The 26,845-nt window shown below is 53.7% G+C and overlaps 1 protein-coding gene across 5 annotated transcripts in view; it reads left to right on the plus strand.

The window, feature by feature from the left end:
- PAX7 (paired box 7) overlaps positions 1–26,845 on the plus strand; it is a 201,194-nt gene that overhangs the window by 71,638 nt on the left and 102,711 nt on the right. For all 5 annotated transcript variants that reach the window (XM_064171983.1, XM_064171987.1, XM_064171986.1 and 2 more), the window contains exon 6: positions 21,063–21,262. In XM_064171983.1, the coding sequence (XP_064028053.1) occupies positions 21,063–21,262 (200 nt within the window). The remainder of the gene's footprint in view (positions 1–21,062; positions 21,263–26,845) is intronic.

The raw sequence follows: 26,845 nt of genomic DNA on the forward strand, positions 1-26,845 counted from the left end.
CAAAGGTCTTTGAACATCACTGTGTCTTTCCTGTGACAGCCTTTGTACCTCCAGCCCCCTCAGAGGGCAGCCATGACTGCCATGGGGAGTGGTGAGGTGATGTATTGTGCTCAGAGTGAGAGGCAAACTGGTGTAAGAGGCTTCTGGAGCTTCAGCCCCTCACTGTAGTGCCTGTGATGTTAGGGATGCTTGTGCTGGGGCAAAACAGGCATGACTGGAGCAGAGGAAGTGGGATTACAGCAGGGTGGGCATCACTGGGGTGTCCTTGCCCCTGTTGGAGCTTCAACCTGGTCAAGATGTGGCATGAACTGAGTGGGTGAGGGTCAGGGATTCAAACTGAGCCCTGAGGAGAGAGGCTGTTGGTGAGTTGGGAACATGCCACACCAAGGGCTGGGCACCTCTGCCAGCAGCATAGAATCATAGAATCATAGAATCAAGCAGGTTGGAAGAGACCTCCAAGATCATCCAGTCCAACCTAGCACCCAGCCCAAGCCAATCAACCAAACCATGGCATAAGTGTCTCAGCCAGGCTTTGCTTGAACACCTCCAGGCATGGTGACTCCACCACCTCCCTGGGCAGTCCATTCCAATGCCAATCACTCTCTCTGTGAAGAACTTCCTCCTCACATCCAGCCTAGACTTCCCCTAGCACAACTTGAGACTGTTCTATTGGTGGTTGTCGGGGAGAAGAGCCCAACCCCCACCTGGCTACAGCCTCCCTGCAGGCAGCTGCAGACAGCAATGAGCTCTGCCCTGAGCCTCCTCTGCTGCAGGCTGCACCCCCCAGCTCCCTCAGCCTCTCCTCACAGGGCTGTGCTCCAGGCCCCTCCCCAGCCTTGCTGCCCTTCTCTCAACACCTTCCAGCACCTCACCATGGGATTGGTTAGCCTGGAGAAGAGGAGGCTCAGGGGACACCTTATTGCTGTCTACAACTACCTGAGGGGAGGTTGTGGCCAGGAGGAGGTTGCTCTCTTCTCTCAGGTGGCCAGCACCAGAACGAGAGGACACAGCCTCAGGCTGTGCCAGGGGAGATTTAGGCTGGAGGTGAGGAGAAAGTTCTTCCCTGAGAGAGTCATTGGACACTGGAATGGGCTGCCCGGGGAGGTGGTGGAGTCGCCGTCCCTGGAGCTGTTCAAGGCAGGACTGGACGTGGCACTTGGTGCCATGGTCTGGCCTTGAGCTCTGTGCTAAAGGGTTGGACTTGATGAGCTGTGAGGTCTCTTCCAACCTTGGTGACACTGTGAGACTGTGAAAACATAAGCAGACTTTTTTGTCTCCCTGCCTCTTTATTCCTCCTTGTATCCCAGCTGGTCTCTCCCTTTGCTTCCCAGTTTTGGGAGCACTTTTGGTGCCTCTCCAAGCACGGCTGCAGGAGAGGAGGCAGCGAGCTCCCCGCGCTCCCTCTCGGGCATCCCTCCGCCCGCTCCCGCGCCTGCCGCGAGCACGCGGCTATGAATATTGAAGTGCAGAAAGGAGCCTTTTATGGACTTCACAGATGTGCTGGGGGAGTTGGGGCAGGCCTCATTACCTCGGGGTTCTTTAAAAGGCCAAACAAAAGCCAGAAGAAAGAGTGTTAGGGGTGGAGGGGGGCAGGGAGGCGAGAACTAGAAGCGAGTTGAAAGGGAAGGCTGGAGTTGATGGATATTCCATCTGTTTACGTTCAGGCCAGTGCTGGGAGTTAACAAAGGCTGCTGGAGAGGTTGGCTCTCTTTTGCCCTCCTCCCTCCCTATCTTCCTCCAAATGTTGTGGGTGATTTGGTTTTGTTCACTGCTTGCAAGGAGCAGAATGGGCTGTGGGGTCTGTGCGACCGCCTTGTCTCTCCCGTCGGGGCGCTGCAGCTGGCACCGAGGCTGCCAGCCCCAGCCCCTGCTTTGCTGGGGCCCTGATGGCTCTTACTACTTTGACATGCAGAGCAGAGGGAGCCTCCAGGGCCAGATCCTTCCACTGAGAGAAACTGACTGCAGCTTCTTGGCTTTTACCACTCACTGCACTGGTGAGCTTCAACAAAGGAGTTTGCTTAGGCTGTGTCAGAGAATCCTGGAATGGGCTGGAACAGACCTTAAGGATCAGCCAGTTCCAAACCCCCTGCTCTGGCCAGGGACACCTCCCACTAGCCCAGGTTGCTCATGGGCTCGTCCAACCTGGCCTTGAGCAACATCAGGGAGAAGACATCCACAACCTCCCTGGGCAACCTGTTCCAGTGTCTCCCCACCCTCACTCTAAAGAATTTCTTTCTGATCTCTAGTCTCAATCTCCCCTCTTTCAGCTTCAATCCATTCCTCCTTGTCCTGCCACTCCAAGCCCTTGTCAAAAGTCTTTCCCCAGCTCTCCTGTAACCCACTTTAGGTACTGGAAGGCAGGTCTAAGGTTTCCCTGGAGCCTTCTCGTCTCCAAGATGAACAGCCCCAACTCCCCTCAACCTGTCCCCATAGAGGAGGTTCTCCAGCTCTCTGATCATCTTTTTTGCCTCCTTTAGACCTACTCCAGCAGTTTGATGTCCTTCTTGCATGGAGTGGATTCTGAAAGAGCATCTGGTGACCTCAAGGTCTCCTTGGAGCCTTCTCTTCTCCAGCCTGCACAGCCCCAACTCTCTCAGCCTGTGCTCAGAGCAGAGCTGCTGCAGCCCTCTGTGCATCCTGGTGGCCTCCTCTGGACTGGCTCAAACACTTCCATGTCTTGCTTGTGCTGGGGGCTCCAGAGCTGCACACAGGACTGCAGGTGGGGACTCACAAGGGAAGTCTTGAGGGAATTTTCCAGCTGTGTAAAGGTCTCTTCCAACCAGAGTGATTCTATGATTCTGATCTGATCTCAGTTGGAATCATAGAATCAGTCAGGGTTGGAAGGGAGCACAAGGAGCAGCCAGTGCCAACCCCCCTGCCATGCCCAGGGACACCCTACCCTAGAGCAGGCTGCACACAGCCTCAGCCAGCCTGGCCTCAAACACCTCCAGCCATGGGGCCTCAACCACCTCCCTGGGCAACCCATTCCAGCCTCTCACCACTCTCCTGCTCAACAACTTCCTCCTCACCTCCAGCCTCACTCTCCCCACCTCCTGCTTTGCTCCATTCCCCCACTCCTGCCACTCCCTCACAGCCTCAAAAGTCCCTCCCCAGCTTTTTTGTAGCCCCCTTCAGATGCTGGCAGGCCACAAGAAGGTCCCCTGGGAGCCTCCTCTGCTCCAGCCTGCACAGCCCCAACTCTTTCAGTCTGTTGCTCAGGAATAATCTTGAGGGAATTTTCCAGCTGTGAGCCCCTCTCTTTCTTTGCCTCCCTCCTTTCCTACACCCCCCCCTAGACAGACAGACAGACCCCATCTCTGCCTCCTTGCCCAAGAGCATTGGCTCCCCTTTGAGTACTCTTTGCATGCTGTAGAGCCCATCATGGCCATTACCTCAGCCTGGTTTGCTTGCAGCTGGCCATTTCAGTGCTTGAATATCAAAAGAACCCAGACCAATACCCAAACCTTGCTCTCCCAAGCCCCCCCTTCACTAAAGCTTTGCTGAACACTGCAGCCCCCAGCTGAGCTGTAAATGACTTTTTCATTTTCCTAGGCCTGCTCCCTGGTCTGTTTGGTATTCAAGGGCACCCCACCAACAGGCACTATCATTCTGCTTGGGCTTGAATTACTTGATTAAAAGGCATATCAACTGTTCTGTGCTTCGTTTGCTGCTGCTGCTCCACACCACAGCCTTCTAAGCTGTGTTAAAGTGCAAAGCAGCTGCAGAGGCATGAGCAGAATGCTGGGGAATGGGGGGGGGGGGGGGGGGGGTGTTACAGGTTGGAAAGGGGAAGGAGGGGGAAACCCAAGCTTTATTGTATCTGCTGTGTCTATCATTTGGGGTTGTTTTGTGTGTGTGTGGGAATGTGCTTGGATAGGGAAAAGGAGAGGGAGAGGTGAATTTGAACCACCTCTGCCAGGCTTTTGCAGTCCCACCTGCTGGTGAATAGGTTGGGAGGTGAGCAGGGGTTGTCCTGCATGCAAATGCACCTCTCAGGGGTTCAGCAGTTTTGCAAGGGTGTTCTGCTTTTCATGTTGGAAAGCAAAACCAAGGCAATACAGCTCCGTGCCTGTGATGCTCTCTGTCTGCCACCCTTCTCTCTGGCTTTTAATAGACTTGTTTGCATTTTGATGGGGTTTGGTTGCTTTCTGCCAGAGGAAAGGCAGATGGTAAGAAGTCAGGGCTCCAGCTCCCACTTCTGAAGCTAAGAAGTCAGGGCTCCAGCTCCCACTTCTGAAGCTAAGAAGTCAGGGCTCCAGCTCTCACTTCTGAAGCTAAGAAGTCAGGGTTCCAACTGTCACTTCTGAAGCTAAGAAGTCAGGGCTCCAGCTCCCACTTCTGAAGCTAAGAAATCAGGGCTCCAGTTCCCACTTCTGAAGCTAAGAAGTCAGGGCTCCAGCTCCCACTTCTGAAGCTAAGAAATCAGGGCTCCAGCTCTCACTTCTGAAGCTAAGAAATCAGGGCTCCAGCTCTCACTTCTGAAGCTAAGAAGTTAGGGCTCCAGCTCCCACTTCTGAAGCTAAGAAATCAGGGTTCCAACTGTCACTTCTGAAGCTAAGAAGTCAGGGCTCCAGCTCTCACTTCTGAAGCTAAGAAATCAGGACTCCAGCTCTCACTTCTGAAGCTAAGAAATCAGGATTCCAGCTCTTACTTCTGAAGCTGTTGGCTGCAAGGTGTTCAAAGCAAGACTGGGTGAGGCACTTAGTGTCATGGTTTAGTTGACTGGACAGGGCTGGGTGCTAGGTTGGACTGGAAGAACTTGGAGGTCTTTCCAACCTGTTTGATTCTATGACTCTGAAGTCCAGCACAAGGAACATCCTTTGTGAATACACAGCCACATCTTGGTGATGATCCTTGTCCATCACACATCCTTTTAGGGGAGTAGAAAGTGTCGGGTGTGCACTTTTGTCCTCTAAACTGAGGTCCTCCAGCATTAAATTGCCTGAAGTTCTTTTATACAACTGAAGTTATATCATATATATCTCAAGTTCAGGCAGACAAGAGCCTGGAACCAGCTGCACAGCTCCATTTGTGCAGGGCTGGTTGTTGGAGCCACCAAGCACAACAGCTTTGGTGGGCAGAGAGTGCTGTGAAGAAGGTTGGGCAGAGTGGGGATGCTCAGAACGTGCTGATCCTTTCCAAGTGAGATGTTTTTACTCCTTTCCTGCCATGACATCCAAGTTCCTCCATGGCTGCATTAAATTCACAGCCAGAGACCTCCAGCTTTGGTTTGGTGGAGGAGCTCTGTTGCCCCAGCAGTGCCTGGGTGAGTTTCCTAAAGCCAGTCACAGCACAGAAGGTGCAGCTGCAGCGCAGCCACTCACAGAACCATTTCCCTTCCCCCTCCTCATCTCCTCCAACACACATTTAATTTTTAGGATGGTGCAGCTGGAAGCAAGAAAGAGAGAGAGAGAGAGAGGGGAAATGAGATGAGAAATACTGAAGGAGTGAATGTGCAGCTCCCCTTTACCCTCCAACAAAATCCGATCCCCACTTTAATGAATGCGTTTTCATGTCTGGCCCTGCCTGCCAATCCTTCCAGACGGCACCAAGGTGCTTCAAGACAAGGCAGCAGGTCCTTGTAGAGCATCAAGGGCTCAGTCTGAGCCTGGAGGGTCTTGTTGTGGCCGATTCCACCTAATCCTGTTGATTAATTTAACTCCAGGGCTAAGAGGCGCCCAGAAGCAGTGAATGGAAGTGGAGAGGAGAAAGGCAGAGGGGAAAGAAGGGAAACAGAGGAGGGAAGGGAATGGGGAGAGGGAGGACACAGCCAGTCCATAATTAGGGCTGGGGTGTGTGTGTGTTTCTTGTTCATTTCCATAAGGTCCAGTCCACTTCTATTCCTTTCAAATCCCTCCAGAGAGCTCTGCCCAGCTCCTGCTAATTGTGCCCCAGCCTGGACCAGCAGCACGATGAGGGAATGGGAGTCTGTGGGCTCTGATTTACACATTTGCTCGTGCTAAGATGGTCCCTGGACAAGGCTGGGCTTACATTTGTCCCCTTGCATGTGCCATCCTTTGCACACACATGCTCTGGCTGCACTCATTTCCATAGGGAGAAGGAACCAGTTTGGTTTCTTCAGTATTCCCTCAGCTTATCCTTCCTGAAGATGTGGGACCACAAAAACCTTCACCAGGTCCCTTCACACTGTCATGCACACAAGCTGTGTGGTGTCCCTGCTCCAAGATGATGGTGGATTTGACATCCCACTGAGAGCAGAGGGAAGAGCTTAGGAGTTTTCCCCACTTCATTCCCACTGCAAAGTCCTTCTTTAGTTCAAAGAGCATCACAAAGCAAAGAGGTTGGAGCAACGCAAGAGGTTGGAGCAGTTTATTTGTTTCCTTTCTGGGCCACAGAGGATCATAGAACTGATGAGGTTGGAAGAGAACTTTGAGACCATCAAGTCCAATCACTTGCCCAGAGCTCACAATGCCACCACTGCTGCTAAGCCACTGCCACTAAACCACATCCCTCAGCACCCCATCCTTGTGTCTTTTAAAAACCTCCAAGGATGGGGACTCCATCACCTCTCTGGGCAGCCTGTTCCAATGCCTGACCACTCTTGCAGCAAAGAGATTGTTCCTAATATCCAACCCAAACTTCCCCTGGTGCAATTTAAGGTCATTTCCTCTTAGAATCATAGAATCAATCAAGCAGGTTGGCAGAGAGCTGCAAGCTCAGCCAGCCCAACCTAGCACCCAGCCCTGCCCAACCAACCACACCATGGCACTCAGTGCCCCAGCCAGCCTTGGCTGCAACACCTCCAGCCACACAGACTCCACCACCTCCCTGGGCAGCCCATTCCAATGCCAATCACTCTCTCTGACAACAACTTCCTAACAACATTCAGCCTCAACCTGCCCTGACACAGCTGCAGCCTGGGTCCCCTTCTTCTGCTGCTGCTTGCCTGGCAGCAGAGCCCAACCCCACCTGGCTACAGCCTCCCTGCAGGCAGCTGCAGGCAGCAATGAGCTCTGCCCTCAGCCTCCTCTGCTGCAGGCTGCACCCCCCCAGCTCCCTCAGCCTCTTCTCACAGGGCTGTGCTCCAGGCCCCTCCCCAGCCTTGCTGCCCTTCTCTCTTGCTCCATCATCTGATACCAGGGAGAAGAGACCAACTCCCACCTGGCTCAAATCTCCTTTCTGAGAGTTGTAGAGAGGCAGGAGGTCTCCCCTCAGCCTCCTTCAGGCTGAACAACCCCAGGTCCTTCAGCTGCTCCTCACCAGACCTGTCCTCCAGACTCTTCACCAGCTTTTCTGCCCTCCCCTGGACACACTCCAGCAACTCTAACTTGTCCTGCTGTGATGTTTATTTTCCCTCCATTCCCCCTCTCCATTCTGTTCCTTTCTGTCAGTCTTTCACCAGCAGGAGATCCCAGGGGAGCTCCCTAGGGGACAGCTCTACTGTTTCCCATCCTTCATCACCACTAGAGGTTGGCAAGCCACACAAGAAGCTGCTGCTTGGTATTTCTCCACCTTCCTATGTTCATGGCTGCATTTCAAATGCTACCAGGGCATAACAGTTACTCCTCCAACAACAGCTCTGTGTTGCTGGAGGCTGCAAGGGGAGATTCTCCCCCTGCTTATCCTGCTGGATCCATTCTTCATGCAGAGATGTGGAGAAGGGGAGAAAAAAGGTGAAGTGTTCAAGTCTGGAATTAATCCCTCGAGGCTTACCCAGCCAGGGGCTCTCCCTGAGTTACTCCTGCAGCTTGGGGAAACTTCTTGCACAGAAATAGTGTCAGTGGTTTTCTTCCAGCAGATTTCAGCTGGTTAGGGGTAGAAAGAGATCTGTTTGGTCTCTGAGGTCCATCCCAGGCAGGTAAGGGATTCTGTGCCCTGATAATGGAGGGGGGATGTATTAGATAATAGGCTCATGCTGCAGCCTGCCTCAGCTGAAGGGCTTTGGATGTTATGTAGTGGGTCTGTGTCTGACAGCAGCAGCTGCAGGGTGCAAAGACCAGCTGGTTCCAGACATACCCTGGGATTTTTCCTGCTCTCTTGGTTTCATCTTTGTAGTCAAGTTGGTGGAGCCTCAGACTTGGCACGAGGTGCTGGGGCTTCTTTTCCCAGCTTTGCTCCCCACTCACAGGGGGACCATAGGTGGGTGACATCCTCCATCCCTTGCCACAGCTGTAAACTGGAGCTAATGCCTGTTAGGAGCTGTGTGGAGATGAAAAACTGGAACTGATGCCTGTTAGGAGCTGTTTGGAGCTGTAGAACTGAGCTAATGCCTGTTAGGGGCAGTTTGGAGGTGAAAAACTGGAGCTGATGCCTGTTAGGAGCTGTTTGGAGGTGAAAAACTGGAGCTGATGCCTGTTTGGAGCTGTTTGGAGGTGTAGAACTGAGCTAATGCTGGTTAGGAGCAGTTTGGAGGTGAAAAACTGGAGCTGATGCCTGTTTGGAGCTGTTTGGAGCTGTAGAACTGAGCTAATGCCTGTTAGGAGCTGTTTGGAGATGAAAAACTGGAGCTGATGCCTGTTAGGAGCTGTTTGGAGCTGTAGAACTGAGCTAAGGGCAGCCAGGAGCTGTTTGCAAATGCAAAATGGAGACAGTGGCAGGCAGGAATTGCTTGGAGGTGTAAAATGGAGATAGTGGCAGATAAGATCTGTTTGGAGGTGCAAAATGGAGATTGTGCCAGTTGGGATCTGTTTGGAGACATAACATTGAGGTAGTGCCAGCTGGAATCTGTTTGGAGGTGCAAAATGGAGATTGTGCCAGATGAGATCTGTTTGGAGGTGTAAAATTGAGGTAGTGGCAGATGAGATCCATTTGGAGACATAAAATTGAGATAATGGCAGCTGGGATCTGTTTGGAGATGTAAAATGGAGAGAGTGCCAGTTGGGATCTGTTTGGAGGTGTAAAACTGAGGTAGTGCCAGCTGGGATCTGTTTGGAGATGTAATATGGCAATAGTGCCACACCAGTTTACATGGCAAAGTTTGACTCTCCACTCCTTTCTCACCACTTCCAGACCTTTTCTCACCACTTCTAGACATTTTTTTCTTCACTTCTAAAGCTTTTTTACATCACTTCTAGACTTTTCCCCACTTCTAGACTTTTTTTCCCCATCACTTCTAGCTAGCTTCAAACTAGCACATACAGTTAATGAAATCTTTTTAGCAACTTGAATCAGGACAGCTCAAATGCTCACTGCTTGGAAGTCTCAATGTCTGTGTTCCCAATATATATATATATATATATAGTGAAGGCCATGTGGTTGATTTCACGTGGAGTTGGTAGTTCAAACACGTGAGTAATCCTCCTTTTCCCCTCTGTGCCCACACACCTGTTGGGCAGAATTGGTCTGCCTGGGGTTTTGCAGCAGGGTGGGAGCTGCTGTGCTCTGCCCTTGTGGCACACTGTGTGCTTCCTCTGCACTGCTGCCCTTGTGCCACACTGTGTGCTTCCTCTGCCCTGCTGCCCTTGTGCCACACTGTGTGCTTCCTCTGCACTGCTGCCCTTGTGGCACACTGTGTGCTTCTGTGTGCTTCGTCTGCCCTTGTGCCACACTGTGTGCTTCATCTGCACTGCTGCCCTTGTGCCACACTGTGTGCTTCATCTGCCCTTGTGGCACACTGTGTGCTTCCTCTGCCCTGCTGCCCTTGTGGCACACTGTGTGCTTCCTCTGCACTATTGCCCTTGTGCCACACTGTGTGCTTCCTCTGCCCTGCTGCCCTTGTGCCACACTGTGTGCTTCTGTGTGGTTCATCTGCCCTTGTGCCACACTGTGTGCTTCCTCTGCCCTGCTGCCCTTGTGCCACACTGTATGCTTCTGTGTGGTTCATCTGCCCTTGTGCCACACTGTGTGCTTCCTCTGCCCTGCTGCCCTTGTGGCACACTGTGTGCTTCCTCTGCCCTGCTGCCCTTGTGGCACACTGTGTGCTTCCTCTGCACTGCTGCCCTTGTGCCACACTGTGTGCTTCATCTGCCCTGCTGCCCTTGTGCCACACTGTGTGCTTCCTCTGCACTGCTGCCCTTGTGCCACACTGTGTGCTTCCTCTGCACTGCTGCCCTTGTGCCACACTGTGTGCTTCCTCTGCCCTGCTGCCCTTGTGCCACACTGTGTGCTTCCTCTGCACTGCTGCCCTTGTGCCACACTGTGTGCTTCCTCTGCCCTGCTGCCCTTGTGCCACACTGTGTGCTTCATCTGCCCTGCTGCCCTTGTGGCACACTGTGTGCTTCGTCTGCCCTGCTGCCCTTGTGCCACACTGTGTGCTTCCTCTGCCCTGCTGCCCTTGTGCCACACTGTGTGCTTCATCTGCCCTGCTGCCCTTGTGCCACACTGTGTGCTTCATCTGCCCTGCTGCCCTTGTGGCACACTGTGTGCTTCCTCTGCCCTGCTGCCCTCGATGGCTCTGCTGCAGCAGTACAGCTGTGCATACAAACACATCCGTGCTCATTTTGAGGTTTCACGGGCACCAGGGAGGTCCTCCGTGGCTCTCAGAACGTCATCGAGTGGTCAGCAGCCACCTGAGCAAAAAAGGGTTCCAGGCTTGCAGGCTGCAGCAGTCCGACTGGGCGCTGTGTGCAGCTAGAAGGCGGCCCTCGGGCTGGGCTCGGCGGGCTGGAGCGGTCCGATTGAGTGCTGTGTGCAGCTAGAAGGCAGCCCTCGGGCTGGAGCGGTCAGAGTGAGTGCTGAGTGCTGTGTGCAGCTAGAAGGCAGCCCTCGGGCTGGAGCGGTCTGGCTGAGTGCTGTGTGCAGCTAGAAGGCAGCCCTCGGGCTGGAGCGGTGTGGCTGAGTGCTGCGTGCAGCTAGAAGGCAGCCCTCGGGCTGGAGCGGTCAGAGTGAGTGCTGAGTGCTGCGTGCAGCTAGAAGGCAGCCCTCGGCCTGGAGCGGTCCGAGTGAGTGCTGAGTGCAGCCAGGCGGCGGCCCTCGGGCTGGGCACGGCGGGTTGGAGCGGTCCGGCTGAGTGCTGTGTGCAGCGAGAAGGCAGCTCTCGGGCTGGAGCGGTCCGGCTGAGTGCTGTGTGCAGCGAGAAGGCAGCCCTCGGGCTGGAGCGGTGTGGCTGAGTGCTGTGTGCAGCGAGAAGGCAGCTCTCGGGCTGGAGCGGTCCGGCTGAGTGCTGTGTGCAGCGAGAAGGCAGCTCTCGGGCTGGAGCGGTCTGGCTGAGCGCTGTGTGCAGCGAGAAGGCAGCCCTCGGGCTGGGCACGGCGGGCAGGAGCGGCGGCCGGCCGGGAAGGCTCGGTGCGATCCCCGCTGGATCGCTGCGAGATGCGGTGGAACGAAGGAGCAGGTAGAGAGAACAAAGGAATGGCCTCAGGCAGCGGGCGGGCAGGGAGAGCAAAAGGCCAGAGATGGGAGCTCTTGTTCACACGGCCTGCCCTGTTTATCTGGTGTGGGCCGAGATCAGTGGTCCTTTGGCCACGGTATCAGCCAGCAGGCTTCTGGCAGTCGGCCAAAAGGCACCGAATTAGGAAGGGTGCACAGGTCTGGTTCCCCCAGATACGAGAAGAGCATGAGCCTTGCACCTGGTGTGCCATAGGCTGGGCCCCTGGGCTCACACAGCCTGAACCCTGGGCAGGGCACTCTGTGGCACCAGGCCTGTTGTGCCCCTCTTGTCCGTTCCATGTGTTCACCTCGGGTGTGGGCAGAAAAGCATGTCCAGGGAAGGCATGAATGAGCCTGTTTGGGCTGCTCAAGTCAAGAGAGATGTTGAGGTGCTGGAAGGTGTTGAGAGAAGGGCAGCAAGGCTGGGGAGGGGCCTGGAGCACAGCCCTGTGAGGAGAGGCTGAGGGAGCTGGGGGGGTGCAGCCTGCAGCAGAGGAGGCTCAGGGCAGAGCTCATTGCTGCCTGCAGGGAGGCTGTAGCCAGGTGGGGTTGGGCTCTGCTGCCAGGCACCCAGCACCAGAAGAAGGGGACACAAACTGAGGCTGTGTCAGGGCAGGTTGAGGCTGGATGTTGTTAGGAAGTTGTTGTCAGAGAGAGTGATTGGCATTGGAATGGGCTGCCCAGGGAGGTGGTGGAGTCTGTGTGCCTGGAGGTGTTGCAGCCAAGGCTGGCTGGGGCACTGAGTGCCATGGTCTGGTTGGCTGGGCAGGGCTGGGTGCTAGGTTGGGCTGGCTGAGCTTGCAGCTCTCTGCCAACCTGCTTGGTTCTGTGATTCTATGATTCTATGCTGTCACCACAGCACTTGTCAGGTAGGTTGAGGCTTTGTTGCACCACCCAAAGCCACCATCTCTGGAAACATCTAATAAATATGTGGCCATGGCACTTTGAGACATGGGTGTGAGGAGGAAGTTGTTGAGCAGGAGAGTGGTGAGAGCCTGGAATGGGTTGCCCAGGGAGGGGGTTGAGGCCCCCTGGCTGGAGGTGTTTGAGGCCAGGCTGGATGAGGCTGTGTGCAGCCTGCTCTAGGGTAGGGTGTCCCTGGGCATGGCAGGGGAGTTGGGACTGGCTGCTCCTTGTGGTCTCTTCCACCCTGACTGATTCTGTGACTCGATGATTAATGACCATGGTGGTGTCAGGCTGATGGTTGGAGTCAATGATCTCAGAGGGCTTTTCCAACCAAATCAATTCTATGACAACTCCTATGCTAAGGAGTTCTTAGGCTGGAAGTTGCTCCCAGGCACAGTTGTTAATTACACAAAACTCAATGCTTACTGTAAAAGAAAAAAGACAAAATATACTCACTGCAGAGTTAAACCACATTGAATTTTCCTTCATCTTCCTCACAATGGCTTTCTCACATCCTGGACCAAAACACATCATGGTCTGAACTTGTTTTCATATCAGATGTTTCCAAACAGAAAAAGATCCTAATTCAACCAGCAAGAGCTGGTGCCTGAAGTGGTTAACTGACATTTACTCCATGCTGTAGGTTTCCAGATGTGCTTTTTTGCACAGCGTGGACCTCCGGGGCCCAGATGTGCTTCTACCTGCCCTGAATCATCTGGGAGCCAGATGTGCAGGGTTGTTGTTTTCAAGGGCAGATGTTCCTTTAGAGTCTGAAGCCTTCCTGAAAAGGGAAAGAAGAGGAACAACAAAAAAGGCTCTTTCAGCAATGAACTTCTGCTACATGTGGTGAAGCTGTCTTTAGGATGTGGGATAGAAGCTGCTCCTCTGAGGCCAGCAGTGAATTTCTTGCTGTTTTCAGGGGTATTTAAAGTGGTTTCTTGGTCTAGATAGATGACAACTGCTTGAAAGGCTCTACAACTCCCCAAAAAGAGCTTGGGGTGAGGTGAGAGTTGGTCTCATGTCCCTAGTATACGGTGGTAGAATAAGAATTAATGGCCTGAAATTGTGACAGGGGAAGGTGACAGCTGCTTGAAAGTCTTTTCCACTCCCCAAAAGGAGGTTGGGGTGAGGTGAGAGTTGGTCTCTTCTCCCTAGTATCAGGTGGTAGAACAAGAGGAAACAGCCTGGAATTGTTCGAGGGGAGGGTTAGGCTGAACATGAGGAACAATTTCCTCGCTGCAAGAGTGGTCAGTCATTGGAACAGGCTGCCCAGAGAGGTGGTGGAGTCCACCAGATTGTGGATGAAGGTTGTGGATGTGGGGAGGTTGCTCTCTTCTCTCAGGTGGCCAGCACCAGAACGAGAGGACACAGCCTCAGGCTGCGCCAGGGGAAATTTCGAGGTGAGGAGAAAGTTCTTCCCTGAGAGAGTCATTGGACACTGGAATGGGCTGCCCGGGGAGGTGGTGGAGTCATCGTCCCTGGGGCAGTTCAAGGCAGGGTTGGATGTGGCACTTGGTGCCATGGTCTAGCCTTGGGCACTGTGGTAAAGGGTTGGACTTGATGATCTGTGAGGTCTCTTCCAACCTTGGTGATACTGTGATACTGTGATACTGTGATGTCTCCTCCTTGGAGATGTGATTGGCATTGGATTGGGCTGCCCAGGGAGGTGGTGGAGTCCACCAGGTTGTGGATGAAAGTTGTGGATATCTCCTCCTTGGAGATGTGACTGGCATTGGAATGGGCTGCCCAGGGAGGTGACAGAGTCCATGAGGGTGTGGATGAAGGTTGTGGATGTCTCCTCCTTGAAGATGTGACTGGCATTGGAATGGGCTGCCCAGGGAGGTGACAGAGTCCATGAGGGTGTGGATGAAGGTTGTGGATGTCTCCTTCTTGAAGATATGATTGGCATTGGAATGGGCTGCCCAGGGAGGTGGTGGAGTCCCTATCTCAGGAAGTGTTCAAGAAACATGTAGCCATGGCATTTTGGGACATGGTTTAGTAGCCATGGTGGTGTTGGGCTGAAGGTTGGATTTGCTGACCTTAGAGATCTTTTCCAACCCCACCAATCCTGTAACTCTACAACACATACATAGACTCTGTGTATTGCTCAGCCAGAGCTAGAAGAAAGCAAAACCCCTCAAGGCCATGAGTTTGCCCCCCTAAGCAAGCCACCCACTCTCACAGCAGAGTTTCCCTGACTCCAGCCCAGCTGAAGGGCTGACACCACATCCTCCCCATGAAGCCCTCAAGACATAAAAGCATTTTTGTCTCGCAGCAAGCTGAGGGCAATGGCATTTGGTGGTGATCTCAGTGTAAACAAGCCAGCTCCGGTGGGATGTTTGCCTCACGCTCCTCAAACTGCCGCCCCTCTCCAGCAGCTGTCGGCCAAATCACAGCTGCTGTTCCCAGCTCTGAAAGGAGGAGGCAAAAGAAGGCAGATTTTTGGGTAGTGATGGTATAGGAGTTGAAGTTAAAAAGAACAAAAACCCAGAGAGAGGGCTGGAAAACTCTCTTGGGAACTATAGGAACTTGATGGTTAAGTGGAGCCTGTGTGAGTCCTGCTTTAACCCCAAATTAGCAAAGGTTCACCCAAAGGAGAAACTGTTTCTCTGTCAGGGCAGTGTTGGAGAAGATTCAGAGAGCCATAGAATGGGTTGAGTTGGAATACACCTTAAAGATCATCCAGTTCCAACCCCCTGCCATGTGCAGGGACACATCCCTCTTGAGCAACTGCTCGAGTTGCTCAAGCCCCCATCCAACCTGGGTTTGAACATCTCCAGGGAGGAGACATCCACAACCTTCATCCACAACCTGCTGGACTCCACCACCTCCCTGGGCAGCCTGTTCTCATGCTTGACCACACTTACAGCAAAGAAATTGTTCCTTATGTTCAGCCTAATCCCCCCCTGGCACAATTCCAGGCTGTTTCCTCTTGTTCTACCACCTGATACTAGGGAGAAGAGACCAACTCTCACCTCACCCCAACCTCCTTTTGGGAAGGCTGAACATCTCCAGGGAGTAGACATCCACAACCTTCGTGGGCAATCTGTGCCAGCGTCTCCCCACCCACACTGGAAACAATTTCTTCCTGTTCTCCAGTCTAATTCTGCCCTCCTCAAGCTCCCTTCCATTCCCCTTCATCCTACCACTCCAAGCCCTTGTGAAAAGTCCCTCTCCAGCTTTCTTGTAGCCCCCTTCAGGTATGGGAAGGCAACTCTAAGGTTCTGCCTCTCAGTCTGCCTGTGCTGTTATTCTGAGTCAGTAGCCAAGCTTGGCATGGGAAAAAAATGAGTGAGCATCTAATGAGTCTCCTCATTTTGGTTGGAAAAGACCTTTAAGATCAACCATTCTCTGACCCTACGAAAGCTGAGGCTAAATCTTGGCCCTCAGCACCACATCTCTGCAGCTTTGAAGCACCTCCAGGGACAGACATTGAAACCAGTCCCCAGGGCTGAGGGAGAAGGGAAAGGTGACAGAGGGCAGGTCTTTCACCTAGCTGGAAGGTTTCATATATCATATTCTTCCTTCTCTGCTACCATCAGCCAGTGGCACATTTTTCACTGTCCCAGAGACACACATGAAGTTTTGACCTGGCTGAAAGCCTCCATACATCAACATCTGCTCTGCAGGGAGCTGCTAACCTGCACACCTTTGAAACCCAAGCTGTGACCCACGAGAGGCCCCTGGTGAGCACTGGAGTCATAGCTGAAGCTGTTCCCACTGTGTCCTCTAACATCCACTGGGTCTGACTGCACTCTTGGTGAGCAGCAATGTGAGACCTTCTGCTTTATCTGCAGACCATATGAAGAAGAGCCAAGCTGGGCTTACTTGCTCCAGCTTTACCTATCTGTGTTTGATGAGAGACACAGGAGGCAGTGTAAAGAGCAGGTCTGGGCCACACCTTGACTGCTGTGTCCAGTTCTGGGCTCCTCCATTGCAGAGAGATGTTGAGGTGCTGGAAGGTGTTGAGAGAAGGGCAGCAAAGCTGGGGAGGGGCCTGGAGCAGAGCCCTGTGAGAAGAGGCTGAGGGAGCTGGGGGGGTGCAGCCTGCAGCAGAGGAGGCTCAGGGCAGAGCTCATTGCTGCCTGCAGCTGCCTGCAGGGAGGCTGTAGCCAGGTGGGGTTGGGCTCTGCTGCCAGGCAGCCAGCAACAGAAGAAGGAGACCCAGGCTGAAGCTGTGTCAGGGCAGGTTGAGGCTGGATGTCTTTAGGAAGTTGTTGTCAGAGAGAGTGATTGGCATTGGAATGGGCTGCCCAGGGAGGTGGTGGAGTCTGTGTGGCTGGAGGTGTTGCAGCCAAGGCTGGCTGGGGCACTGAGTGCCATGGTGTGGTTGGTTGGGCAGGGCTGGGTGCTAGGTTGGGCTGGCTGAGCTTGGAGCTCTCTTCCACCTGCTTGATTCTATGATTCTACTTATTCCAGCTTTACCTCTCTGGGTTTGATATGGGACTCAGGAGGCAATGGTTGTGGTGAGCTCAGAACGGGGAGAAGGGAAAGGCAGAGATCCAGGGCAAGTGAAGGCAGAGGAAGTACAAATGCAGGCTGGGCAGTGCCAGGCTGGAGAGCAGCCCTGAGCAGAGGGACGTGGGGGTGTTGCTGGAGAAGCTCAACAGGAGCCAGCAGTGTGCACCTGCAGCCCAGAAAGCCAAGCAGAGCCTGGGCTGCAGCAGCAGAAGTGTGGCCAGCAGGGCCAGGGAGGGGATTCTGCCCCTCTGCTCTGCTCTGCTGAGACCCCACCTGGAGTCCTGCATCCAGCTCTGGAGCCCCTGGGACAAGAGGGCTGTGGAGATGCTGGAGAGTGTCCAGAGCAGGGCCAGGAGGATGCTGAGAGGCTGCAGCAGCTCTGCTGTGAGCACAGCCTGAAAGAGTTGGGGCTGTGCATGCTGGAGCAGAGGAGGCTCCCAGGGGACCTTCTTGTGGCCTGCCAGCATCTGAAGGGGGCTCCAAAAAAAGCTGGGGAGGGACTTCTGAGGCTGTGAGGGAGTGGCAGTAGTCGGGGGAATGGAGCAAAGCTGGAGGTGGGGAGAGTGAGGCTGGAGGTGAGGAGGAAGTTGTTGAGCAGGAGAGTGGTGAGAGGCTGGAATGGGTTGCCCAGGGAGGGGGTTGAGGCCCCATGGCTGGAGGTGTTTGAGGCCAGGCTGGCTGAGGCTGTGTGCAGCCTGCTCTAGGGTAGGGTGTCCCTGGGCATGGCAGGGGGGTTGGCACTGCCTGCTCCTTGTGGTCCCTTCCAACCCTGACTGATTCTATGATTCTAAGCAGGTGGTCAGCTAGACACTGATAAAGGCATTTCAAGGCATTCAAATGCTGTAGCAGCCTGGTCTTGTGCAGAACTCCTGTTTTAATCTGAGAAGTAAGAGAAGAGGAACTTTAATCAGTAATTAGCCTGGCCCAGAGTTGAGGGAAAGTTTGCAAGGTCTTTCCCAGCTGTAAAAATGCAGAACATTTCTTCTTTTTAGCAATTAAACAAAAATGAGAATCTCAAGCACCGATACTTGACAACACCCAAGAGGAAATTCGGCTGCACAAGGCAAAGCATCATGAGTTGAATTCCTTTTATGTGCTCATTTCAGCTGCTCCAGTGGAAAATGTGTGGCTCTGAAAGTCATTTCTAATGAAAAAAAAACCCCAATGGGGATTGCTTAAAATGAGTCAACAACTGGAAGCTTTTTCACTGCAACACTTTCAACTTTGGGCTTGGAATCTTCCCTTTCCTGCCAGCAGTTCTGGTTCTGATCGGTGGACTTTGAACAATGTGGGGGGGAAATAAAGTTAGGATGGAAATGATACCAGGCTGTGTGGCACAGTTGACTTGCTAGAGGGCAGGGATGCCATCCAGAGGGACCTGGGCACGCTGCAGAGGTTTGCCCAGGCCAACCTCATGGCATTCAACATGGCCAAGTGTAAGGTCCTGCACCTGGGTGGGTGCAATCCCAAGCACAACTCCAGGCTGGGTGGGGAATGGCTGAGAGCAGCCCTGAGGAACAGGACCTGGGGGTCTGGGGTGAGGAAAAGCTCAACCTGAGCCTGCAGTGTGAGTGCAGCCCAGAGAGCAACCCTGTGCTGGGCTGCAGCCAGAGCAGTGTGGGCACAGGGCAAGGGAGGGGATTCTGCCCCTTGGCTCTGCTCTCCTCAGACCCCACCTGCAGTCCTGGGGGCAGTTCTGCAGCCCCCAGCACAAGCAGGACATGGAAGTGTTTGAGCCAGGCCAGAGGAGGCCACCAAGATGCTGAGAGGGCTGCAGCAGCTCTGCTCTGAGCACAGGCTGAGAGAGTTGGGGCTGTGCAGGCTGGAGAGGAGAAGGCTTGGAGGAGAGCTTGGAGTGGCCTTGCAGGATCTGCAGGGGGCTGCAGGAGGGCTGGGGAGGGACTATTGACAAGGTCTGGGAATGGCAGGAGGAGGAGGAGGAGGAATGGGTTTGAAGTGGCAGAGGGGAGATGGAAAGTGGATGTGAGGAAGAAGTTGTTTGCAGTGGGGGTGGTGAGACACTGGCACAGGTTGCCCAGGGAGGTTGTGGAGCACAGAAGCACCCAATGTAATCTTTGACCTTTGATCACATTGGGTGATTCTGTGCTCCACAACCTCCCTGGAGGTGTTCAGGACCAGGTTAGATGAGGCCTTGAGCAACCTGTTCTAGTGGGAGGTGTCCCTGCCTATGTCAGGGGGTTTGAACTGGCTGAGCTTTGAGGTCTCTTCCATCCTGAACCATTCTCTGATTCTATGATTCTGTAGTAGAAAACTGGTGGATGGACATGGACGTGGATGGATGTAGATATGGATAGATGTGGATGTGGATGGATATGGACATGGATGGTTGTGGACATGGATGGGTGTGGACACGGATGGGTGTGGATGTGGATGGGTGTGGACATGGGTGGGTGTGGACACGGATGGGTGTGGATGCAGATGGGTGTGGACATAGGAGTAGATGCGGATGGGTGTGGATGCAGATGGGTGTGGATGTGATGGATGTGGATGCAGATGGATGTGGATGCAGATGGGTGTGGATGCGGATGGATGTGGATGCAGATGGGTGTGGATGTGGATGGATGTGGATGCAGATGGGTGTGGATGCGGATGGATGTGGATGCGGATGGATGTGGATGCGGATGGATGTGGATGCGGATGGATGTGGACACGGCCAGGTGTGGATGCAGATGGGTGTGGATGCAGATGGGTGTGGATGTGGATGGATGTGGATGCAGATGGGTGTGGATGCAGATGGATGTGGATGCGGATGGGTGTGGATGCAGATGGGTGTGGATGTGGATGGGTGTGGATGCGGATGGGTGTGGATGTGGATGGATGTGGATGCAGATGGGTGTGGATGCAGATGGGTGTGGATGCAGATGGATGTGGATGCGGATGGGTGTGGATGCAGATGGGTGTGGATGCAGATGGGTGTGGATGCAGATGGATGTGGATGCGGATGGGTGTGGATGCGGATGGGTGTGGATGCAGATGGGTGTGGATGCAGATGGGTGTGGATGCAGATGGATGTGGATGCGGATGGGTGTGGATGCAGATGGGTGTGGATGCAGATGGGTGTGGATGCGGATGGGTGTGGATGCAGATGGGTGTGGATGCAGATGGATGTGGATGCGGATGGGTGTGGATGCAGATGGATGTGGATGCAGATGGGTATGGATGCGGATGGATGTGGACACGGACAGGTGTGGATGCAGATGGCTGTGGATGCAGATGGGTGTGGATGTGGATGGATGTGGATGCAGATGGGTGTGGATGCAGATGGATGTGGATGCGGATGGGTGTGGATGCAGATGGGTGTGGATGCAGATGGGTGTGGATGCGGATGGATGTGGATGCAGATGGGTGTGGATGCAGATGGATGTGGATGCAGATGGGTGTGGACATGGACAGGTGTGGATGCAGATGGATGTGGATGCAGATGGGTGTGGATGTGGATGGATGTGGATGCAGATGGGTGTGGATGCAGATGGGTGTGGATGCGGATGGGTGTGGATGCAGATGGGTGTGGACATGGATGGGTGTGGATGCAGATGGGTGTGGATACGGATGGGTGTGGATGTGGATGGGTGTGGATGTGGATGGATGTGGATGCAGATGGGTGTGGATGCGGATGGGTGTGGATGCAGATGGGTGTGGACATGGATGGGTGTGGATGCAGATGGGTGTGGATGCGGATGGGTGTGGATGCAGATGGGTGTGGACATGGATGGATGTGGATGCAGATGGGTGTGGATACGGATGGGTGTGGATGCGGATGGATGTGGATGCAGATGGGTGTGGATGCAGATGGGTGTGGATGCGGATGGGTGTGGATGCAGATGGGTGTGGACATGGATGGGTGTGGATGCAGATGGGTGTGGACGCAGACGGGTGTGGATGCGGATGGGTGTGGATGCAGATGGGTGTGGATGCAGATGGGTGTGGACATGGATGGGTGTGGATGCAGATGGGTGTGGATGCGGATGGGTGTGGATGCAGATGGGTGTGGACATGGATGGGTGTGGATGCAGATGGGTGTGGATACGGATGGGTGTGGATGCGGATGGATGTGGATGCAGATGGGTGTGGATGCAGATGGGTGTGGATGCGGATGGATGTGGATGCAGATGGGTGTGGACATGGATGGGTGTGGATGCAGATGGGTGTGGACGCAGACGGGTGTGGATGCGGATGGGTGTGGATGCAGATGGGTGTGGACACGGACGGGTGTGGATGCAGATGGGTGTGGATGCAGATGGGTGTGGATGCGGATGGGTGTGGATGTGGATGGACACGGGCAGAGTATTTTGTTGATGGACACCATCATGTGAGATTAATTTCCTAAGCTGCTTGACTCCTCCACCAGGCTCTCTCGTTATAGCTGGTGACCACACAAGTCCTCTCCCACTTCTCCCCCACCCCAGGTAACAGGCTGGATGAAGGCTCTGATGTTGAATCCGAACCAGACCTGCCCTTGAAGCGCAAGCAACGTCGCAGCAGAACCACTTTCACTGCTGAGCAGCTGGAGGAGCTGGAGAAGGCCTTTGAGAGAACTCACTACCCTGACATCTACACACGAGAGGAGCTAGCTCAGAGAACCAAGCTTACCGAGGCTCGAGTTCAGGTGAGGACCAGAGCTGGCACATGGCAAGGCAGCCTGGTGGCACAGCTTCTTCTTGACCTTGGGGAAGGAGATGGTGGTGTTGGAGTTGAGGGTGTTCAGAGGCATATCATGTGGATGAACCTCTTCTCTGAGGTCATGTTCACCAAGATCTGAGCTTTACATCCAGCTCTTGTTGGCCTTAGGGAAGGAGATGATGGTGTTGGGATTGAGGGTGTTCAGAGACGTATCATGTGGATGAACCTTTTCTTTGGGGTCATGTCCATAAAGATCTGAGACTTAAAACCAGTTCACGTCCACCTTGGGAAGGATATGGTGGTGTTGGGGGTTGGGAGTGTTCAAAGACACATCATGTGGATAAATCTCTTCTTTGGGGTCATGTTCACCAGGATCTGAGACTTAAACCCAGTTCTTGCTGGCCTTGGGGAAGGAGGTGGTGGTGTTGGGGTTCAGGCAGTTCAACGGCATATAATGTGGATGAACCTCTTCTTTGAGGTCATGTTCACCAGGATCTGAGCTTTAGCTTGAGTTCTTGCTGGCCTTGGGGAGGAGATGGTAGGTGCTGGGGGTCGAGGGTGTTCAAAGGCACATCATGTGGATAAACCTCTTCTCTGGGGTCATGTTCACCAGGATCTGAGCTTTAGCTTGAGTTCTTGCTGGCCTTGGGGAAGGAGATGGTGGTGTTGGGGGTCGAGGGTGTGGATATGGTGCGGATGAACCTCTTCTTTGGGGTCACGTTCACAGAGACCTGAGACTTAAACCCAGTTCTGCAGATTCCCACGGATTTGTAGATGTGCCCTTTGGATTTGGCCCGTTGCAGAGGTACCAGCTGGAGGTTTTCCATCCATGTTGAGACCAGGAGCCAAACATTTCCTTGGCTTGGCAGAGCGTTTAGCCCTCTGTTTTCTGGTGGAGTGAATTCCTCCCTTTGCCTAGGAGGGAGCAGTGTGTGTGTCTGTGTTTGTGTTTGCTGTTTGAGGAGCAATCACACCATTCACTGACCTCCTCCTGGGGGGAGGCAGATCATATTTTGCACAGTTTGCAAGTTGTGTGTGTGAATTTTCATCAGGTTTAAGGGTTTGGGTTTTTTTGCCCTCAATCTCCAGAGAGCGCAAAAAGGGTGAGGTGGGGAGGGGGAGGGGGGGGAAGGGTAGGGAAGAAGAGGGGAGGAGCAGGAAGGGAGGGTTTGGAGCTGAGGGACTCTGACATCTACACGATTAATAGCTCTTGTGGGAACTCCACACAGAGACCCTTATGTCTTGCAGATAAAGGCTGGGTCAGCAGTGTGTGCAAACACGCAGAGGGATAAGGAGTGTGAACAGATCGAGGGGTATAATAGAGTCCCTTGGGCAAAGGGAAGGAAAGAGAGGGGAGGGGGAGGAGGGATTGGGGATTGTGCTGGGTTAAAGAAGTGAAATGGAGACCCCAGCAGTTTGTCCTCTGGTTAGGTTTCGTGCTGAGGTCTCTGCGCACTCAGTCGAGAGTTGAACCGTGGAGGGAAAGAGTACTCCAGGCTGGTGACAAGGACACAGCTCCTCCAAAACAAAAGTGGTGTAGATTTAGCTTTGCTTGGTGGTTCTCAGGACACTGAGCTTGATGTGCTCACTCAGGAGCCAAAACTGACCAAAATCATTGCTGGTTTGTTGCCCCCAGCTAGCTGGAAATGGACATTTGCCTCCACACCCAGGCTGCAGGCAGGCTCTGCTGGGTGATGCCCAGGGACAGCACAAGGGGCACTGGGTGGAAGCTGAGCCATAGGAAGCTTCATTTTAACATGAGGAGGAATTTTTTCCCTGTGAGGGTGCCAGAGCCCTGGCACAGGCTGCCCAGGGGGGCTGTGGAGTCTCCCTCTCTGCAGGTGTTCAAAACCCACCTGGATGTATTCCTGTGTGATCTGCTCTGGGTGATGCTGCTCTGGCAGCGGGGTTGGACTGGATGAGCTTTGGAGGTCTCTTGCAGCCCCTGACATTCTGTGATTGTATGATTCCATGAGTGGACATTTGCTTCCACACCTGGGACTCTGGTTAAGGACATTGCCCATTCTCTTTCTCCTTCCCAAAGAAGTGCCAAGCCAGCCACAGCACTGCAGTGGATTCCCTCTCACCTCCCTCCAGCTTTCTCTTGAGAGGTGCTGGATTTTCCTGACTCTATCAGCACCTAAGGTGTGGAGATGGAGACTGCCAAAAGGAGACTTTAAATTGGCTCTAAAAGGCTGTGCCACAGTGTTGAGCAGTGGTGGTGTTGATTTGCAGGCCATGTAGGCTCACATAGATAGATGCAAGGTCCTGCAGCTGGGTCAAGGCAATGCCAAGCACAACGCCAGGCTGGACAGTGAGTGGCTGGAGAGCAGCCCTGAGGAGAGGGACTTGGGGGTGTTGCTGGAGGAGAAGCTCAGCAGGAGCCAGCAGTGTGCACTTGCAGCCCAGAAAGCCAAGCAGAGCCTGGGCTGCAGCAGCAGCAGTGTGGCCAGCAGGGCCAGGGAGGGGATTCTGCCCCTCTGCTGTGCTCTGCTGAGACCCCACCTGGAGTCCTGCATCCAGCTCTGGAGCCCCTGGGACAAGAGGGCTGTGGAGATGCTGGAGAGTGTCCAGAGCAGGGCCAGGAGGATGCTGAGAGGGCTGCAGCAGCTCTGCTGTGAGCACAGCCTGAAAGAGTTTGGGCTGTGCAGGCTGGAGCAGAGGAGGCTCCCAGGGGACCTTCTTGTGGCCTGCCAGGATCTGAAGTGGGCCACAAAGAAGCTGGAAAGGGACTTCTGAGGCTGTGAGGGAGTGGCAGGAGTGGGGGGAATGGATCCAAGCTGGAGGTGGGGAGAGTGAGGCTGGAGGTGAGGAGGAAGTTGTTGAGCAGGAGAGTGGTGAGAGGCTGGAATGGGTTGCCCAGGGAGGGGGTTGAGGCCCCATGGCTGGAGGTGTTTGAGGCCAGGCTGGCTGAGGCTGTGTGCAGCCTGCTCTAGGGTAGGGTGTCCCTGGGCATGGCAGGGGGTTGGAACTGGCTGCTCCTTGTGGTCCCTTCCAACCCTGCCTGATTCTATGATTCTGTGAAGCCTGGGAAAGTGGCTAACTAAGGTGACCAAGCTACCAGAAGTTGAAACATTAATTCCCCCAATTTTGTTTTGCATCTTCTCTTTTGAATTGCTCTTCCTTGTGTAGATAGACAGAAGATGTTAAGGGGAGGATAAAAATAGATGTTTCTGCAGCAAAAGGACTGGGGAGAAAAAAAAGGGGAGGGGTTTGTTCAAGGGAGAACAGAGTTTGGGTGACACCTTTTAATGGGGTGAGAGAAACCTGTGTTGTCTGAGGCACAGAAACATGCTGGGAAGTGAGGAGACAGCTCTGAAGTACCAGGGCAGGTTGTCTCATTTCTGAGGTGCTCTGACCCCCCCAGGAGAAGGCTGGGAGGAAGGAGGGAGGTGAGGGCAGGGAAAGGCAAAGCTAAATAACTAAAGAGACCCTTTCCCTTGTCTCAAGCTGTGTGCTCTCCATATCCTCCCCCCCCCTTACTTGCTCCCAGGCAGCTTGCAAGGGAGGTTGGTGCCAGGGCTCTAGCAGCAGCTGTTCTCCGAGGCACATTCCTGATGGCTTTCTCATTCCAATGTCCTGGCAGAGTCAGCTTCTTCCCACCACTTTTAAGCCTGCCGCCCCTTGTAAAATTTTCTGGCTATCAGAGCACATCTTTTCGTGGCTCTCAGGACCTGCAAACATTAGTCAGTCAAGTTCTTGGGGGGGAAAAATAACCCCCAAAACACCAGCCCGGCCACAGATGTGTCTGCAGATGTATCCATCCGGCAGGGAATCTTCTCCTCACAGCCTCACTCCTGTCTCAGCAGAGTTTTTGATGTCAAGAGAGGTGTGCTGTGGCTGAGGGGTGGTTGTAGTGGTAGGGCCAGCTGAGATCAGGGTTTCAGGGTCTTAAGGGCCATGCCAGCCTCTCCCCATCTACCTCCTCCCCTGAAGCTTACTGTGTTTACCTGGAAATTGTGAGAGAGATGTGGATGAGAACTGTTGGAGAGAGTCAACTGAGATCAGTTTCAGGGTGTTAAGGGCCATGCCAACCTCTCCCCATCTATCTCATCCCCAAAGGCTTACTGTGTTAACATGGAAAATGGGAGACAGGTGGATGAGAACTGTTGGAGAGAGTCAACTGAGATCAGAGTTTCAAGGTGTTAAGGGCCATGCCAACCTCTCCACATCTACCTCATCTCCAGAGGCTTACTGTGTTAACCTGGAAAATAGGAGAGAGGTGGATGAGAACTGTTGGAGAGAGTCCAGAGGAGGCCATGAAGATGCTTAGAGGGCTGCAGCAGCTCTACTATGAGGACAGGCTGAGAGAGTTGGGGGTCTGCAGCCTGGAAAAGAGAAGGCTTGGAGGAGACCTTGGAGCAGCTTTCTAGTATCTGAAAGTGGCTCCAGGAGGGCTGGGGAGATACTATTGACAAGGACTGGTAATGACAGGAGGAGGAGGAGTGGGTTTGAAGTGCCAGAGGGGAGATTGAAAGTGGATGTTGGGAAGAAGTTGTTTGCAGTGAGGCTGGTGAGAGATTGGCAGAGGTTGAGAGTGGTGAGAGCCTGGCACAGGTTGAGGGTGGTGAGACACAGGCACAGGTTGCCCAGGGAGGTTGTGGAGCATAGAAGCACCCAATGTGATCAAAGATCACATTCTGTGCTTCTGTGCTCCACAACCTCCCTGGATGTGTTCAGGACCAGGCTGGATGAGGCCTTGAGTGACCTGTTCTAGTGAGAGGTGTCCCTGCCTATGGCAGGGCGTTGGAACTGGCTGAGCTTTGGGGTCCCTTCCAACCTCAACCATTCTATGATTCAATGATTCTAAGTGTTTTGTTGACCCATAGTCACCAAAGGGACTGTGGAGCAGCCTTTACTTAAGCTCCTCAGCCTCTAGTCATTGCTTCACTCATCTTCTGGATCTCAGTGGCATGGCTGAAGAATCCCTGCATGAGACCCAAGCCTCTGAATCTCAGGCACTCTTACTGTATCTTACAGACAACAATCATAGAATGGTTTAGGTTGGAAGGGACCTCAAAGCTCAGCCAGTTCCAACTCCTTTCCATAGGCAGAGACACCTTCCACTGGAAAAGGTCACTCAAGGCCTCATCCACCCTGGCCTTGAACACCTCCAGGGAGGGAGCAGCCACAACCTCTCTGGGCAACCTGTGCCAGTGTCTCACCACCCTCACTTCAAAGAACTTCTTCCTAAATCCCATTTTGATACTCTCTGTGCAAGCACTGAACAAAAATAAGTGGGACTATCTCTTTGCCTCTCCTTAAGGTTGCACTTGATGGTCTTAGAGGTCTTTTCCAGCCTTTAATGCTCCTTTTGTTCTATGATTCCTCCTCCTCACCTCTATTTGCTTTGCCACATGAAGGGTGAAATCAGTGCAGCCTCCTTGCTTCTGCCTGATGCCTAGATCATAGAGTCATAGAGTCACAGAATCAGACAGGGTTGGAAGGGACCACAAGGAGCAGCCAGTCCCAACCCCCCTGCCATGTCCAGGGACACCCTACCCTAGAGCAGGCTGCACACAGCCTCAGCCAGCCTGGCCTCAAACACCTCCAGCCATGGGGCCTCAAC

Source organism: Pogoniulus pusillus, chromosome 36 (genome assembly GCF_015220805.1).
Source record: "Pogoniulus pusillus isolate bPogPus1 chromosome 36, bPogPus1.pri, whole genome shotgun sequence".
Lineage (NCBI taxonomy): Eukaryota > Metazoa > Chordata > Aves > Piciformes > Lybiidae > Pogoniulus > Pogoniulus pusillus.